Genomic DNA, 16230 nt, shown 5'->3' on the forward strand with positions numbered 1-16230 from the left:
GGCTATTATCAGTTCGACTTTGCTGGTTGTTCTGGGATGGCTGGATGGGTAATGCCTCCATTGGGAGCGCATCATCGGGCTATTCTAGACGGGGCAACGGAATGATGATGCGCTCCGAGAGACTGTTTACTTGTTGACATCTGAGTTTAGGTCTGGAGGGAATTTCTGATAAAGAGGAGGAAGAATGGAAGGGTCATATGATAGTATAGCAGCGACAGAAATCACAAGGTTTATTCTCAAGCGTTTCGTTTAATCCCACACATCCGGTCTCCGAATCATAATCAACCAAGTTTAGCAATTCCCAACTCCCTCACTCCAACCCTCTCAGAAGGCTACCTACAATTGCATTTCCATCACCCTTCCATTGACTCACCATCCGTCCACAACCTGCAACCTCAAACTCATCCCATTCTTCGGCTTCGTCGTGATAACCCCCGCGGGAACAGGCACCTCATTCGGATCCGCCATCCTAATATCAAACGTCCCACAAAACACCGCCACCAGCGCCTTCAACTCACTCCTCGCAAATTTCTCCCCAATACAACTCCTCGGGCCATGCAAAAACGTCAAGTTCGAATAATTGCTCGTCACGCCCCCGGTGTTGTTTGCCTTGCCGGTCTCAGCATCAATCCATCTCTCCGGCACGAAATCCGTCGCTGTGTTGCCCCAGAGATGTGGCGACCGATTGACACCCCATGGTGTGAGGAAGATGCGCGTGCCTTTGGGAATGGGCGTGTTGTTGATGGTGGTGTCGCGAACGGCGATGCGGACTGTGCTGGGGACTGTGGGGAAGAGTCGAATCACTTCACTGCAGACGCCGTGGAGGTACGGGAGGGATTCGAGAATGCTGGCGTAGTCTGTGGGATTGCTGTCATTGGTCCATGGGGTGGATGGGGAGGGGAGGTTGCTGCGGATTTCTTCTCTCAGCCGGGCTTGAATGTCGGGGTTGATAGCAAGGAGATGGGTGGCCCATGTGAATGCTGAGGAGGTCGTTTCGTGTCTGGTATGGTATGTTAGTATGTTTTTTCGGTCATTTCGTGTTGATACGCCGGAGAGATGAGTAGCTTACCCAGCAGCCAAGAAAGTCAATAATTGATCAATCAACATCTCATCATCGAAGTTGTTCGATTTAATCAGCAGCGATAGAATGTTAACGGGCTGCTCCTTATCTGCCTTCATCAGATCTTTCTTCTCCTGCAACAGCTGATGGCAGACACCTCGTAAGGTTGCCATCGTTCCTTTCAACCTCTGGTTAAGTTTCCAAGGGAGTTTGGCGACAAGTTTCGGAGAGAAGAGCATGTTCGCCCCGAAGAAGAGGGCTTTCTCGGCGGTGGGCTCCAGAATCTCTTCGTAGTTCGCTACGAGAGGATCGTCGGCATTGTAGAGAGAGTTGAAATCTCGTCCAAGACCTTGAGATTTCAGTACAGTTCAAGATTTCTCATTTCTCATTTCAATGGCAAGCACATACCAGCAACTCCAATGATGTCCATAGTAACTTTGTTAGCCCAGTGGTTGATCTCTACAACACCCGAGCGGTTCTTGTTCTTCTCATCAACCAACGGCTCAGGATTCTCATGGATCTCCGCCGCTATCCTACCCGTCATATCCCAAGCCTTCTGCCAGAAAACCGGGATGAGCTCTTTAATATGTCTGAAGCTGAAAGCAGGCGAGACATGTTTGCGCTGGAACTTATGAACATCACCCTCCACTAGGATCAAGCCATCGCCAAGAATGATGCGCAAGAACTTGCGGAGCTCTTTGGGCTTCTCAAAGTCGTAGCTCTTATGCACAAGGACTTCGCTTAAAGATGAGGGGCCTGTGAGGAGGAGATAATCGGAGTTGAAAAGCCCAGGGAAGCGGATTAGTCCCTCATTCGGGATCTCAGTTATGAGTTTGAGGAAGAGTTCTCCGTTTGGTCTTTTGAGGATAACAGAGGGAAATCCAATTCCAAAAATTGTGCCGGACTGCTTTGCTGTTAGATTCTTTCACACAAAGAGACTTGGGTGTTCTGATTGAGACTTTTACTACCATACCTTTGGTTGAGGAAGATGGCGGAGTGGACTTGCAAACTTTGGATATATCACAGTACACCACACTCCATAATAAACGACGAAAACCGCGCTGGCGAGCGCAAGGTAGAGTGTAGTAAGTTTTGTGTTGGGATAGAGTTCAGGAACAAATATGACTTTCAAGACACAAAGACCAGCTGCAGTCAGCGTCAACAGTACGGGAGTCGGAGGAGCCATGGCGAGTTGTACAGGACAAAGAATATCAGACATAATGAAAATCAAAATAGGCCCTGTTATATATGCCCTGGTTCAAGAGTGATAGCGACGATCCACAAGGCGCCGCTTACAATCTAGTTGATGCAAGCGTCCAGAGAAATGAAGCCGACGCAAGCTCGCATGGCAGAGCATGACTGTTGGCAAAAGTCAGTAGTAGTGTTTTTCCTTTTGAGCTCGGCTTCTTGCCTTCACATGCTCCCTCGTTTCATCTCATGGTGGTGGATGCTCCTGATTGGTTTGCAGCTTCGTCCCAATTGCGAGGCAACTATGCTGCGCTGTGTGTCACCTTGCGATGTTTCGTGCCTGGCTTGGTTCTGGTCAAACAATATTTTACGCTGGTATCAAGAAGCTGCGGGGTATGCCGAGTAGGCCAAGTCAAGCTTCTGACGTGGAGGCGGTTGGGTGTGCGTCAGTGGAGTCTTTCCAGAAGATACCCTCATACCTTCCATTATGCCTGCTTTACCATTGCAGTGCCGAGATAGGTCGCATATAATTACATAGGGGATCGGCGCTACGTAGCGGTTACTGAATGTGTACTGAGTTGATGATGCGTCTTTTCTTGGGAGTGTATGGAAATGCCAATGGAAAGCATACCTAGATAAGGTCGGGGTGTTGACAAACTTAAAGAAGCCGAGGTTGATTTTTGGCAAGGGGCAGACCCACACACATGCTGCAAAGTCAGGTGATACCGAGGATTCTGTTTCTCAAAGTAGCCTGTTCATAACGAACTTTGCTTGACAAGCTTCAGGCGAATACGCTTCAACTATTCGTGTTCCTTTTGATTGGCAAAACCTGGAATCCGACCCGCATATTGCACCTCCAATAGAAGTAACTCAAACCACTGATGAGATGGAAGACCTGCAACCTTCGATAAGCGAGAAGGAAGATTTGGGGTCGGTAAAAACTCTTGATAAGTTACATTGTCGGCAAAATCAGAAAGAAGAAAAATTCAAACGTCAAGATCGTTCATCCATTAACCCACACAACTAAAGCAGTATGAATTTCTGGGAGCTCGTCGGAGTTTCACTTGAAAAGAAGATCGCATCTGTTCGCAGGAGGCAAGTTTGAATATTTCATACATAAATATCATTACATTTATTCCAGTCGTAACATGTCTATTAAACGAGTGATTTCCTCCACTCCTTTCCCAGGGTGTTACCAGAAAAATACCACCTCAATACACCAGGATACAGAAACCCAAAACGCCTCATTAACCCACTCCTTTTTTTTCTTAACCAGGAGCAACATTGGTCGAGTTGACCTGTGGACCAGGTACAATCACCGTGCTGCTACCAACCGTGATATAACTCCTCACTGTCGCAATGTTGAAGGTTGGGATACTCCTTCCACTGAATGTATAAGTAACCTGGCCATTTGCAACGGCACCTCTAGTCATTACTCTCTCTGTTCCGCCATTCACTGGGCCGAAGATGATGCGCATGCTGCCAGCAGGATCAACGAGCTCTGTGCGGACGGTCGCAGCAGCTGTACCGCCTTGTCTTGAGGCCCAAGTAAGAGAGACGAAGGCTGGGTGGTCGAAGCTCGTTGAGGAACGGTCGGCCGTGATTACCACTGTATCGTTGCTCTTGGTTCCGGAGGGGGTGTGTGTGATTATGACGCGGAACTCGCGAGACTGGGAGACGCCGGCTGCGACCATAGGCGCAACGAATGATGGTTTGGAAGTTGTGGCGTCAGTGATCGTGATGCCTGTCGTAGAACCGGCGATCTGAGTCCATGCATAAGTAAGGTCAGATGGGAGCAGGCCAGATGTCGATTGCGAAGCATTGAGGCTTGCGCTGAGCGAGACGAATGTACCGGCTAGGACATTTCTGTCTGGACCCGCGTTTGCGACAAGGGCGACTGGAACTGGAGAAGCACTTGGGCTCGTTACAGCGGTTGAGGTGCTCGTATCATCGGTCTGAGCCGGGGGTGTGACAGTTGTACTAGTAGGTGGTGCGCAAGCTGCGACCGAAGGCACAGTCGCTCCTGGCCAAGGGTTGAGCTGTCCGAAAACCTGGCCGTTGATATCGCCAAAACCATTCTTGAGAGGCCCGATGTTGGAGAAGTCAATGGCTGGAGGAGTTCCTCCTGGCTGGATGAGCTCAGGGAAGATCCATTCGGTGACAGGCTGTACGTATGTTCCAGCGTTGATACCATCTGATGTAGTGACGGCGGTATCTCCGATCTTGACTCGGTAGTTGCGAGTGAAGAGACCAACATTAGTTCCACGTTGAACTTTCACTTCCCACTTGTTGCGCGCACTGGCGACAACATTGGTAGTTGCTACGAGTCTGTCGCTCTCCTCACCAGTGCAAGGATCTTGGTCAATGGCCCAAATGGTAATTGGCAGGTCAGATCGAGAGGCAAGACCGACAAACTATTCGGAGTTAGTATTTGCTTCTTGCATAATGCGGTAAGGAGAACATACTCTGTGTCTTGCAGCCTCAACGAGAGGAGAAGCATCTTGGACACCAATGAGCGCATCTTCAACTCGGACATAGCCAGGCTGGCTGCCGCTGGTCTGAATGTCGATGTTGACAACCATTCCATATACGATTGTTTCACCACCAACTTGAATGCCGGAGTACTCGATATAATCACCAACTCTGATTGGTACCATAACGGTAGCATTTTGGACGACACTGATCTCATTAATTCCAGTGCTCATACGAAGACATTATGTGGAACTCACAAGCTGGTAGAGCCGGTCGGTCTGTTTCCTTCAGGACACTTTACGTCTCCAGGCCCACGAGGCACGCACATTGGGTATCCACTGAAGCTCGTGATGGAAGCATTCTCATCATCGGCGGTGAAGAATGGGAGGTTCGTGTATCCAGCGCTATATCTAGCCCTTGGATCGTTGATCCGTAGGGTTGGGCCATTCTTAATCTTGATTGCTCCATCAGTGCCGAGACTCTCGACAGTACCAGAGGACCCAGCAAGGTCTAGCTGGGCGACGGAGAACTGGCCAGCGATGATGACATTATTGATAATGTTGCCTGTAACAGAGACTTCGTTGGGTCCGGCTCGTTTAGATGCTCCGGCTTCCGCAAATTCGGCAAAGGGGATGAATGCTGCAGGGAACTCGACGAGCAGGTTATCTGGAATGGTGATATCAAATCCCGACACGGATATGGAGCCACCACGATTAGCAGCTGTGCCGGATTTGGCTGTTGCACTTGAAGTATTGTGTCAGGAGGAATGCCTTATGTTTAGGGCATAGAAGTCTCACCTATCAAGGAATCCAGTTACTGTGAAAGGCTGTACCTGAGCCAGTGCCAACTGGAAGAGTACGGCTAGAAGAAAGAAGAGAGTGTACATGATGAATTGAAGCGAGTGCAATTACCATGAAATCAGTTACAAGTGAGTGGCTTGGGAGGATATGCATTTGCGTGGCTATGGGAGCTTCCTGTATATACTCATCGGGCCCTGTCCCAAGAATCGAAAGGCTATTCTAGACTCGTTCTGGGACCGTCAGGAACAAGTATATGGTTGCCGCATCTGGAGGGCTGTGGCCGGAGGCAGTTCCTGACAAGCGACCACCCCGAAGCTTTGCATTCTGCCTTTGCGTGTAACTCTACCCGATATAGTGAGGGCCATCCGTAAAGAGCACTTGTCACGGACGACGGACAACTTGTCCGACAGTCCAGAATGCATGCCGAGAGAAATTATTGACACTCGAGGTGCACAGGTCGGCCCATGTGGATCTGGTGCTCATATTCGAGTAGTAGGTTGTGGGTGAGAAAGAGGGAGGCCGACTAGACCCCACTGGTGCGGCTGGGCTTGCATGATCAAGCACCACCTAGCCAAGCCATCTAGCCGCGTCCCTGGGTGGCGGGCCCGACAAACTCGGACGTCGTCCACGCTCATTAAGGCTCGTAAGGGCTCGTGCCGACGAATCCAAAATAGCAAGCCGTAGATCCAGCGAATGGCAGAACTTTTCCGTCGGCTGTTCGTGGACAAGCATTTTGGTCATGCCATGAGGCTGTGGGCAGCGTGGACGTGATTCTACCCGGCTCAGTCCTGATCTAGATCGTGACAGCACCTGATGTCAATACGAACTACAGAAAACGATAAATCTGCAGCGACAGCAGGACAGGGTCTGAGTGGCGACCACGCACAGCGCCGAGAGTATGGACTGGCTCGGCATGCTTGAATCCACGATAGTCTCCAGCTGAATGGAAATCCCCGCAAATAAAATACACAGAGTGACAGAGGTGAGTTAGCCGACGGAAAAGAAACAGCGAATAAACAAGAGTCTGATAAAAGTTGATTCCATGACAAGGATAGAAAGTGGAATCTGGGCAAGAGGGGGAAATTTCAAGTTCAATCGGCCTAAACGTTCCAAATTCTCGGTATGGACAAAGTTCTGGACCTGGCATAAGTCCTGCGGCAGAGGCTGGGCGGCTGGAGCGGTGCTCTGTATTAGTGTCTCCACGTCAAAGAGGGTCCGAACGGAATTGCTTCAACCTCACAATTTGATTCAGTACCAAAAAAACGTGATATGATCTTGAATCCTGTCCTGCCACTATCAAAGATAGAAGTAGGTCCACGAATCTTTCCATGCAACCTTCTGGGAAGTACAACTGGGTTTACCTGGAGGCCAGATCTCAGATAATTTGCCATGGTACTTTCAAAAATTTCCCAAGCTTGTTGACCATCCGAGCGCGACCTCAAATATCCGAATGTCAGTGTGACGCTTTCAGACAGCGGCGTGGGTATTACCGACTGTTCGCCAGGCAGGGTCCAACTCTGTAGTCCATTCCATGTCCTTGTGCCGTCAACAACAGCAGATCAGAAACCCCTCTTGGCCTTTTCTGCTTCCAAGTTCTTCTCCTGCGCAATGAGCTCGGCCAGATTGTCATTCATGATCTTTGCATGTCGAGGCGCAGCATATCTGCCCGCCCTTGCTGCAGCGTAGGACGCAGCTCGAGTAGGCTCGGTGGCTAGACCAATTTGATTGGTAGAGTGCTCATAGAAACATTCGATGCGGAACCACAAGATCTCCTTCTTGAGAAGGGCCTCCGAGTCAGTATTGTTGGTTCGGGCATACTCGTGTGCATGCTTGAACTCGGCCTTCAGCTTGGCTAGGTGATGATACATCAGGCGAGAGACAAGATCCTTTCTGCTACCATATGCCGAAAGACCCCTTCTCAGACACTCGTTTTTGATTTCGAAAGTCTTCTTGTGAAGGAAGTTGGCCCTGTCATCAGCCTGAGATGTTGTAGCAAACTTGGCGTCGATATTCTTGACAGCTTGGATAAGTCCGGTCTCTTGTGGGATAGTCTTGACACCCTGAGAGTTTGCTGGTTGGACATTTCGATAAAGTCTGATGTCTTGGGAAGCAAACCGTCTGGCATTTTGGGCGGTATTAGCGTTCACAGACTGGCCTGCTTGATGAACCCTGATAGCTTGAGGGGCAGATGGTCGGAGAGTGTTGGCAGCAACAACCTTCGCAGGTATTGCATTTGTCTGAGATCGGACATCGTGAGAGGCGAAGTTTCCAACGGTCTTGACAGTGTTGACTTTCGAAGGGTCTACAACTTGCTGAGCCTGGATGCTCTGAGAGGCTAGAGATTTGGCGAAGGGAGCTGTGGCGTTGGGCATAGTAGGACTACGAATCTTTGTGCCGAAGAAGTTGTCTTGACGCTGAGAAGTGGGTGCTTGCGACCTAGCTGGAGCGACTTGAGACTGGCCGTTGGATGCGTGACTGCTGATTCCGGGTGAGGAGGCTCGAGAAGAGTTTTGAGGAGAAGTATGAGATTGATCTTCCCCCTTCTGCTTTCTGAGCTCTCTCATCTGTCTCTCGTGCTCTTGCTCGAATTCTCTTTCTCTGTGATCGCTTGCCAAAAGGCGATGGACGAGTTGTGTTGGACTACCATATGTTGCAATGCCTCGGTCGCGACACTTGGCTTGAAGCTCACGAATTCTCTTCATCTGTCCTGAGTCATGATTATCGGACATGGTGGCATTTGTCTTGGGGCTCGTGTTGATCTCTGCCGTGATAGTTGTCTCAACACTCTTCGCACCCACCGGGACAGGCTTGACATTCTCCTTGTTGTCGTTGAATGGGAGACTGGGCTTGGATTGAATAGTAGGTGGAGCTTCGCCTTGCTTGATATTGATTGCAGGATCAGGGTTAACAACCTTGAGGTTGTTTGTGTTGTCGGTGGTGACCTTGATATTGCCATTCTCGAAGGTTTCGGGGCTGGAATTGAAGTTCACCATCACCTCCACGGCTGCAGTTTGCTCGAGACCAGTGGTGGGCTTGTCAGCGACGTTTCGAGATCTAATCGATGGGCTAATCTGTGCTGTAGACTTGGGTGTGGTGGGTTGCTTCTCAGTGGAGGCGGTCTGGTCAGGATTGGTCTCAGTGGCAAGCTTCAGGACAACACTTCCCTCCTCCGAGGTAGATGCAAGCTATAAGTGTCAGTCGAGGCATTCTGTACAAGTCTTCATGAAGCGGAACGATGGGTTGGCAGTTACCTTAGACTCACTACAAGCCAGCTCCCGGGTGGTGTTGCGGTCAGAGGAGACGGTCTTGGACGCGTCTGGGGTGATTGGGTCGCTCATTTCGGAGGCTTTTTGTGAGGTGCTGATCGAGAGATCTGGCGACGTCTGGATCTTGCGATCCGGTGAGGTTTCCATAACTGATGGTATGGAGCTTGAGAGTGGAATGAAGTTGGTGAGGGAAAGCCGGAAGGGTATGGAAGGAGACCAGGCAAAATATAATATTTCGTGGTGAAACTTCGCTTATGAGGAAGCCGTGCAAAATTCTGGGGGCTGGGGACGGTCGTCTCTTCCTATTGTCAACAAACGGTGAATAGGTTTTCCATACCCTTCCATTCGACATCGGGATGGAAACATTTTCTTGATCGCCGAGACTGCAGGCTGAACACTCTAATACGGAGCAATCGCCTACAGAAATTATACCATGATAGACATAGACATGAGTGGTCGAGTAAGTAGTTGCACCTTCCAGTTTTGTCAAAAACACCGACGAGGAAGGAACATTGAAGACGGCACCGCCACAATGAATATGTTACTTACGAGGTCCAAGAATATCCATTGTACCAGCAATGAATTGTTCTGTGACAGGTGCTTCGTTTACAACCTCTGCAAGACAGGACGTGGAAGCTGAACGGGATGATGTTTTTACGGCAATGTCAACAGTGCGCGAACATCGGCGATCCAAACATTCTGCACCGAGATTACGACCACTAAGGGTCCGCAATCAGTCGTTGGGCAACCATGATATTGCGTTCATGTCCCGCTGCTCTTGTTGTGAACCATGGACAGCCTTGTACATCAGAATAAGAATTGTGCACAGATTGGAAGGGTGAGCATCCACTCACCTTGGGCGAATCATCACCTCGTCTTCAAGCTTACGGCATACCAAACAATCAAGCACTGTGACTCGGGCCCAACTCAGTTCAAGTAAGAAGTCTATTGGATAGTCTTTTCAGTCCACAGTATTGTCTGATTCGGCTTGTCATCTCTGTTGCTATACGCAACAGGTAAATGTTGCACGCAAATGTCTCTTCGTCAAATCTTGAATGCCATCATAGTTTCCGTCCTTTTGTACAGTAAGTTTTCACTAAACAATTATTCCAATGTTTGCAGCGAACTTGCAGTTGCCCAGGGCCTTCTCTTCAAAAATATTATGCTTGCTGAAGCCTAAAAATTTTGATCTGATCAGACAGTCAGCTGATTTTGCATGCTTTGAATGTTTGAGGTTCTTTACTTACTTGTCCCATCATTTGGCTAATCGGCAAGTACTTTCACTGAGTGGAACATGTATGAGTTTCGGGCGACAGAGGAAGTCACCCAATTCGAAAGTCCAATATCAGATATCTCCCAAAACGGGATTGGACTTCAAAAACTATCAGTTTGCGACCATTCAGTTCCCCTGGCTTCACTGTCTTCGATATCCTGGGGACAACGTGGGGAACGCTGAAAGCGAGACCTGGAATGAGGTTGCCGGCATACCAATCTGTGAGGATTTGGTTTGAAAGGATCCAGTCTTCGGGGCTGGGATGTGTACCTCCCCTCTATTTAACTGGCGACTCTGACAGCTTGGCTGCGAGTGCAAAGAAGCTCGCAAGGCCAGATCCCACCTGCATACGCGCAGTAGATTTCCTGGCGCAATAACATGTTCCGGCACTCTTTTATTTCTGTTGTATTATCCAGAAGGGGCTGGTCGTCTACATAAACTTACTCGAAGGCAAAGTGCGCTAATGCCTCGCTAAATTTCGAGGGCGATCTGGCCCGCTCTCATGCCCTCTCAGGCCCTTGAATTGCCCTATCGGTTTTGCTTTTGGGAGTTCGAGAGCGAGATATGCATGTTGGGGCTTGCTCTAGATGCTGTTTACCTCATGCTTGATACAGTCTCCAGTGCCTCCACTAACCGTCCATTCTGAAGTGGTCGACTTCGTGAAAGGTCTGTTGCATATGTCACATGACCAGAATGTGACATCGTCTTCCATTCACCTGCCGGCGTGATGGAGAGTACCATAGCGCGACATTTATATCTCCCATTGAAATTGGCTTTCTTCCTCTGCCTGAGCAGGCTCGAAAACGGCTTTCGAAGACGGAGTGTCGTTTTGTTGCAGTATGAGATGTTGCCGTGTCCACGTCTCAGTCGCAATTGAAGAACAATCAGATATTCAAAGCTGCGTTGATCGTGAATCTTTGAAGATAAGGTGATGCTTGTATTGAGCCATGGACTATCTGGTTTCCGGTATTTTATCCAGATGCAGATCTATTCCTCCTTCATCACCTTCGAGGAACTCGGATCCACGTCGCCGGCACTGGAGGAAGGAAGAGCTCTTCGAATATGTCAAGGAGGCTTGTAAATAACTTGGTAGTTGCCTGCTGGAGATATCTCTAGCCTTGAGAGGTGGCCATCATGACTTGAAATGTAGGGTCGATACTAGTCGATACGCTCCTTGAGATCGATTAGTGCAGAAAACCGAATACGGAAATACGGAAATACGAGCATACGAACGAACACGACGGATGAGACTGCCTCAAACATCATAAATATATGTGCCTCTTCGCTCTTCTGCACCCCGAGGACTGCTTTTGGCTTCGGTCAATTGCAACTTCCTCTCAATCCCTCTGTTCTAATCGATCAATTCCCACACAGCTTCTTGGAATATTTGATGATAATCTGCAAAGACGCGAAGTACTTCCCAGAGTCTGAGTCGTCATGCTTTTCGTCCTAAATATAATACGTTAGAATACACCATGCCGATTTTGCAATACATCGAAAAGTTCATTCCGGCCTATGGGAAACAAGGGAAACACCAACTCGTCTCCCAGGGATCAAAATCAGTTGGTGCACGTGACCGTAATGAATTCAGGTTTTCCCTTTCATGCCCATACTGATAAAGAATTTAGATCATGTTCCTTCTCAACGGAGAGTGTCTAATAAACATCTACTTTCAACGAGTTCAATACTATTCGGACTTTGCCTTCTAGGCTACACAATTACCCGAAACCCACCTCTTTCACGACCCTCAGATATCCCAGCTCCACCAGTCCCCGAATCCATCAGCATCAGACGCTTAGTGCTCCCGCCCGTAGTCTCAGAAGACAATGTCGGAGCATGCTCTATTATCAACCCAAACGGAACAGGATGTATTCCCATCGACTCCGAACTTCAGAACGGGAACTTCCTCCCAGACAACAAGCATGTCGTAGCCGTTGTAACCTTTGCCGGTGCGCCATCAGCACCAGATCCAGCACATATCTTCACCGGTAGACAGATCATCCTGCTTAAGGTCGACGACAGCACGTTCGAAGACGGGGCGAGTTGGAAATGTATCACCTGCGGCGTTCCTGTCGACAATCAGCCAGGGAGGAATGATGCATTGGACTATCCGCAAGCTTTCCTAGATGGAAAGAGAATCTTAGCCGGAACCAATATTATTGACTGTGGCTCAGCACCACTGGCAAGTGCTGAGTGCACTCCTCAGAAAGTTCATGTCTATCCGATCCGCTGGAATGACCAGGCTGACGGCTCGGGGCGAGGCGGGAACATGAGAGAGTTACGAATACATCCCGACAATATACATATCGGATTTAGTGCATTCGATATGACCGATGGTCATATTGGCCAATACTGTTACTTCGGCCGCCTGGAATTCAACCCTTCACCTTCAACTGGCATCTCACTTACACCTCGCTACGACGTCGTCGTCGTAACCAGACTGTTCGACGCGAACGCCGTTTCGCCAATAACCACCCACAAGGGCGAAATAACATTCCACCCCGAGGCCATCACAGTTGGCGAGCTTCGCGGTTTCACCGGTCGTGGTACCGAAGTGACATACATTGGCTACCCCCACGAATCCTCCAACATCGATGTCTTTTCGGCCGATCTGGAAACCGGTGAAGTGCGTCGACTGACAAGTCATCCCGAATATGTCGATCCCATCGATATCTCGCCTGACGACAACTGGAGCGTCGTGATGGATACCCGCGGCAGTAACCGCCAGATGTGGGTTTCTGGCTTGCGAGGCGTGCCGCCGATCACGGATATTGTTACCACAGCTGTCGTGGCTTCGACGAGGAATAACGGGCGGAGGAGATTTTTTTCCCCTTGGATAATTGATAGATTTGGTGACCGTGGAGAGTACTTTGGACAAAAAATCAACGCCGGGGAAGATACGACACCAGGGAGTGGCAGTACCAGTGATCCTGAATGGAATGGGAGGGCGGATCCGAAGTGGTCCAATGATGGGACAATGATTGTCTATAATGAGGAATTGACGGTGGCGCCTGCTTGTGGAGGCGAGAACCCGCTGCCTTGCTTCGAGTCTAAGGAGCCTGGAGGGGGCATTCAACGGATTATGCTTGCTACTTTGACGCAGAGAAAGCCGCTTGATCTTCCACCTGTGAAGAAACATTCGGATACCATACCATGGGGTGTTCCGTACGTACCGGGAAAATCTCAGAAATTACGATCGATGGCACCACAAGGGACCTACAAACTTACCGGTAAAGTATCCGGATCAGCGAAAGTCAACATCACGTACGATGCGCTCGGAGTGGTCGTCCGTACCGTGGCACTTGATTACCAGAACTTCTCCGACGACGGGAAGAACTTTCTTAGTGGAACAGAGGAAGTCACGGTCTTTCCTAACGTTTCAAAATCGCCGACGTCTCTGCATACTGATTGGCACTCCAATCTTACGCGAACTGGATCAGATGGGAGGAGTACGAAGGTGACTGGACCCGAAGGGTTTCACTTGGATATTGATATCATGACGAATATTTTTGAGGCGAATGGTACTTTGACGACTGTCGTGGATGGCGTGGAATATAAGCAGCCGCAGAACGGAACGTAACTGTGGATAAGTGATTTTATTGTAGAAATTTACAGATGTCAAATGCTTCCACGACTGAATACGATATTGAAGTATTTCATGATGGACTCTAATCCATGAGCATATTGTACAAAGGGTACCAGAACGCAGCTAGCAGCTCATGCTACTATTTTGGTATCTATTGTACGATTCCCCAATCCCAGACGAGGTGCCAAGAGCTCTCTGGCGGCAATACCTGAGACACAAAACTAGATACAAGAAGACCCCGTTTTTTGAGCACTATGAAGGACTCCAACATCGCAACATCCCTAGTAGAGACAGACAAATCAATGAAATCGTCATTGGTAGTCCCTTCCACATCATCGAAACTTAGAACAAAAACAAACAAAGCACGACAAATAATAGAGTTTGAACATCTCTCCAGGAGTCTGCTACACTTCTCCATTATCCCCATCACTCGCCCACCAGCCTCTCCCTCTTATGCAACTCCATGATAACCGGCGTCCCATCCATTCTCTGCCCATCAAAGAAATTATGGAACCTCACAGCCATCTCCTCTCCCCTCTCCCCATCCTCAAAGGTCATAAAATATCCTGTTTCATCAGCTTTGATCTCGATGTCACTAGTCTTTGCATATGTATGTGGACATTCGGCGAGGAGAGCTTTGACGTCGGTGAATGTCATGTTGTTGGAAGCGGGGAGGAAGATATATGGGAGGTGGGTGATGGCGGGTACGAGAGAAATCGGTGAGGTTTGCTGTTGTGTGGCTGGCGAGATTTTTGAGAGAGGGGTAAAGAATTCAGGTGGTCTGTTATCTTTAGAAGTTGATGAGAGAGGCGGGAAGTAACGGCTTGTGTCTGAGCAGCTGCGCTTAGCATTTGGACCAAGGGAGTGGGTAGATGCGGTTGAAGTATCTCGTTCATAGCTTTGATACTGTGCTCGTGGGGAGGTGGGCTTGCGTTTCAGAGTCGGTGCAGAGGCCAAGGGCATGAGTGCTCGTGGAGGAGATACTGGGCGGCGGGAAATCGGTGGGGATAGCTGAGAAGATGGATAATATCGTTGGATTTGGTGATTTATGTCGCTGGAGCGTGCTCGTACTGCAAAGTCTCGGGGACGAGTCTGTAGACCTCGTGCTTCTCTCAAGCCCTTTAAACCAATTAGAATCATGGCATGAAGGAGATACTAGAATTCCACGTAAGACTTACCTTCAGTCTAGCGAAAGCCGGATTCCATCGTTGGTCCTTCTCTCTTCTTGCACTAAGATCGCTTGAATACATAAGCCCTGCCTATTGACTTATCAAAGCACTCCTCGCCCATACACTCAGAACTCTAAGGAGAATAACGCACTAACCTTTCCAAGTCACAATATTTCCCTTCCCTCTCCACCTTCAGCTTGTCCACCTCGGTATTGTACTTCGTCAACGCCCTTGCGATAGCAGAATCCTTCTTCTTCCTCGCCTCATCAAGCTTAACGTCATGCTCGGCTCTTATCTTTGCTCGACGATCGTAGCCGTTGCGGTCAGGCTCAAAGGGAGTGCAGTTGGCAAAGAGAATGTCGGCGAGTTGCTCCTCGGAGAGGTGCATGACGGCTGGGTCGTCGCGAGGGTGAAGATTGAGATCAGATAATTGGCGATGTGGGAGAGCTGGTGCTGCCGACATCTGATTGTGCCGAGAAGCAGAAGGTGGATCATCCGTACCATGCTGCTCTGGTCGGTGCTGGGGACTATCAATCCCGTCGTGCCGCTGAAAAGGTCCAGGAGGATACTCGCGCTCTCGTACTTGATCGTAAACCTGTGCATGTTTACCAGAGTACTGTCCATGATGACTAAGTATCATTCCCCACGCGTCGATACCTCTCTGGCCGTCATCAGCCTTTCGCTCGAGGCCCCTGCCATCTCCCTCCCGAGTCTCACTTCTCTGATGACCACCACCGAACGCAGGACCCCTGTACCGACCAACACCACCTACTCCTTCTTCCCTATCCCTCAATCTCACTTCTACCTCCGTATTCTCATTCAAGCGATCTTTTCGCTGTAATCGTGCGATCAAATCTCTTCTCAGTCCCGTATTGTCCAGACCACGCTCTACACAAACATCTCTGAGTGCCGGGACCTTCAGATCGACGTACTTTGCCGGCCTCACCATCGTGTTGTGGCTGACTTGCAGCGCTTGCTGAATGGGCTTTGGCGAGTCGAGCGAATGTATGGATGTGATGTTGTTTTAGGTTGCTAGATGAGAGAGTAAACATAAACAATGGACAGGGATAGCGGGGTGGATTAAGCGAGGGCGTCCTATGGGACGAATAAGAGGATGATTGATGAGAATCAAAATGTAGATTCTGAAGCCTAATCGAGCAGCTCTACAATTATGATCATACAAAGCTGAGCAGCTTCAAAATGGTATGGATCATTGATTTATTACGATCCTGAGGTTGGCTCTCAAGCAGGGGCTGAGTACTTCGTAGTGCTCTGATGTTGCCTTTGCCGCAACCTTTGAGCCTTGTACTGCAAAATGCCGACCGTTCTTGCTCATCTTGCACAATAACAAGGCCATATTATGATTAAGAGCAAGGCAGTGATGTCGCTCAACGAGAAAGGGACATTGTAGAAGAT

At 49.2% G+C, this 16230-nt stretch overlaps 5 protein-coding genes across 6 annotated transcripts; 1 reads left to right on the plus strand and 4 right to left on the minus strand.

Moving 5' to 3' along the window:
• Positions 1 to 315: 315 nt before the first annotated feature.
• Positions 316 to 3042, minus strand: ONS95_012337 (uncharacterized protein). The gene is made up of 5 exons (XM_058505962.1): positions 2728 to 3042; positions 2034 to 2592; positions 1469 to 1964; positions 1070 to 1409; positions 316 to 1000 (listed from the first exon to the last, which is right to left on the minus strand). The coding sequence occupies exons 2-5, from the start codon at positions 2277 to 2279 to the stop codon at positions 370 to 372; spliced, it is 1713 nt and encodes a 570-aa protein (XP_058358485.1). The 5' UTR covers positions 2280 to 2592; positions 2728 to 3042; the 3' UTR covers positions 316 to 369.
• A 293-nt stretch (positions 3043 to 3335) lies between these two features.
• Positions 3336 to 6037, minus strand: ONS95_012338 (uncharacterized protein). Of its 2 annotated transcripts, none has more exons than XM_058505964.1 (3): positions 5518 to 6037; positions 4714 to 5463; positions 3336 to 4662 (listed from the first exon to the last, which is right to left on the minus strand). In XM_058505964.1, exons 2-3 carry the CDS (start codon positions 4951 to 4953, stop codon positions 3517 to 3519), a joined length of 1386 nt encoding a protein of 461 aa, XP_058358487.1. In that variant the 5' UTR covers positions 4954 to 5463; positions 5518 to 6037; the 3' UTR covers positions 3336 to 3516. The 2 variants fall into 2 exon arrangements, with proteins under 2 accessions (XP_058358487.1, XP_058358486.1); XM_058505963.1 differs by having other exon boundaries at positions 4714 to 4927; positions 4978 to 6037.
• A 1042-nt stretch (positions 6038 to 7079) lies between these two features.
• Positions 7080 to 8933, minus strand: ONS95_012339 (uncharacterized protein; the record flags this gene model as incomplete). Its single annotated transcript, XM_058505965.1, has 2 exons — positions 7080 to 8705; positions 8772 to 8933. The coding sequence occupies 2 exons, from the start codon at positions 8931 to 8933 to the stop codon at positions 7080 to 7082; spliced, it is 1788 nt and encodes a 595-aa protein (XP_058358488.1).
• A 2601-nt stretch (positions 8934 to 11534) lies between these two features.
• Positions 11535 to 13639, plus strand: ONS95_012340 (uncharacterized protein; the record flags this gene model as incomplete). The annotated part of the gene is made up of 2 exons (XM_058505966.1): positions 11535 to 11637; positions 11688 to 13639. The coding sequence occupies 2 exons, from the start codon at positions 11535 to 11537 to the stop codon at positions 13637 to 13639; spliced, it is 2055 nt and encodes a 684-aa protein (XP_058358489.1).
• Positions 13640 to 13744: 105 nt separating this feature from the next.
• ONS95_012341 (uncharacterized protein) lies at positions 13745 to 15763 on the minus strand (the record flags this gene model as incomplete). Its single annotated transcript, XM_058505967.1, has 3 exons — positions 13745 to 14764; positions 14824 to 14884; positions 14970 to 15763. 3 exons carry the CDS (start codon positions 15761 to 15763, stop codon positions 14072 to 14074), a joined length of 1548 nt encoding a protein of 515 aa, XP_058358490.1. The 3' UTR covers positions 13745 to 14071.
• Positions 15764 to 16230: the final 467 nt, after the last annotated feature.

This window comes from Cadophora gregata (assembly GCF_030347475.1).
Source record: "Cadophora gregata isolate MNR1 chromosome Unknown scaffold_6, whole genome shotgun sequence".
Taxonomy (NCBI): Eukaryota; Fungi; Ascomycota; class Leotiomycetes; order Helotiales; family Ploettnerulaceae; genus Cadophora; species Cadophora gregata.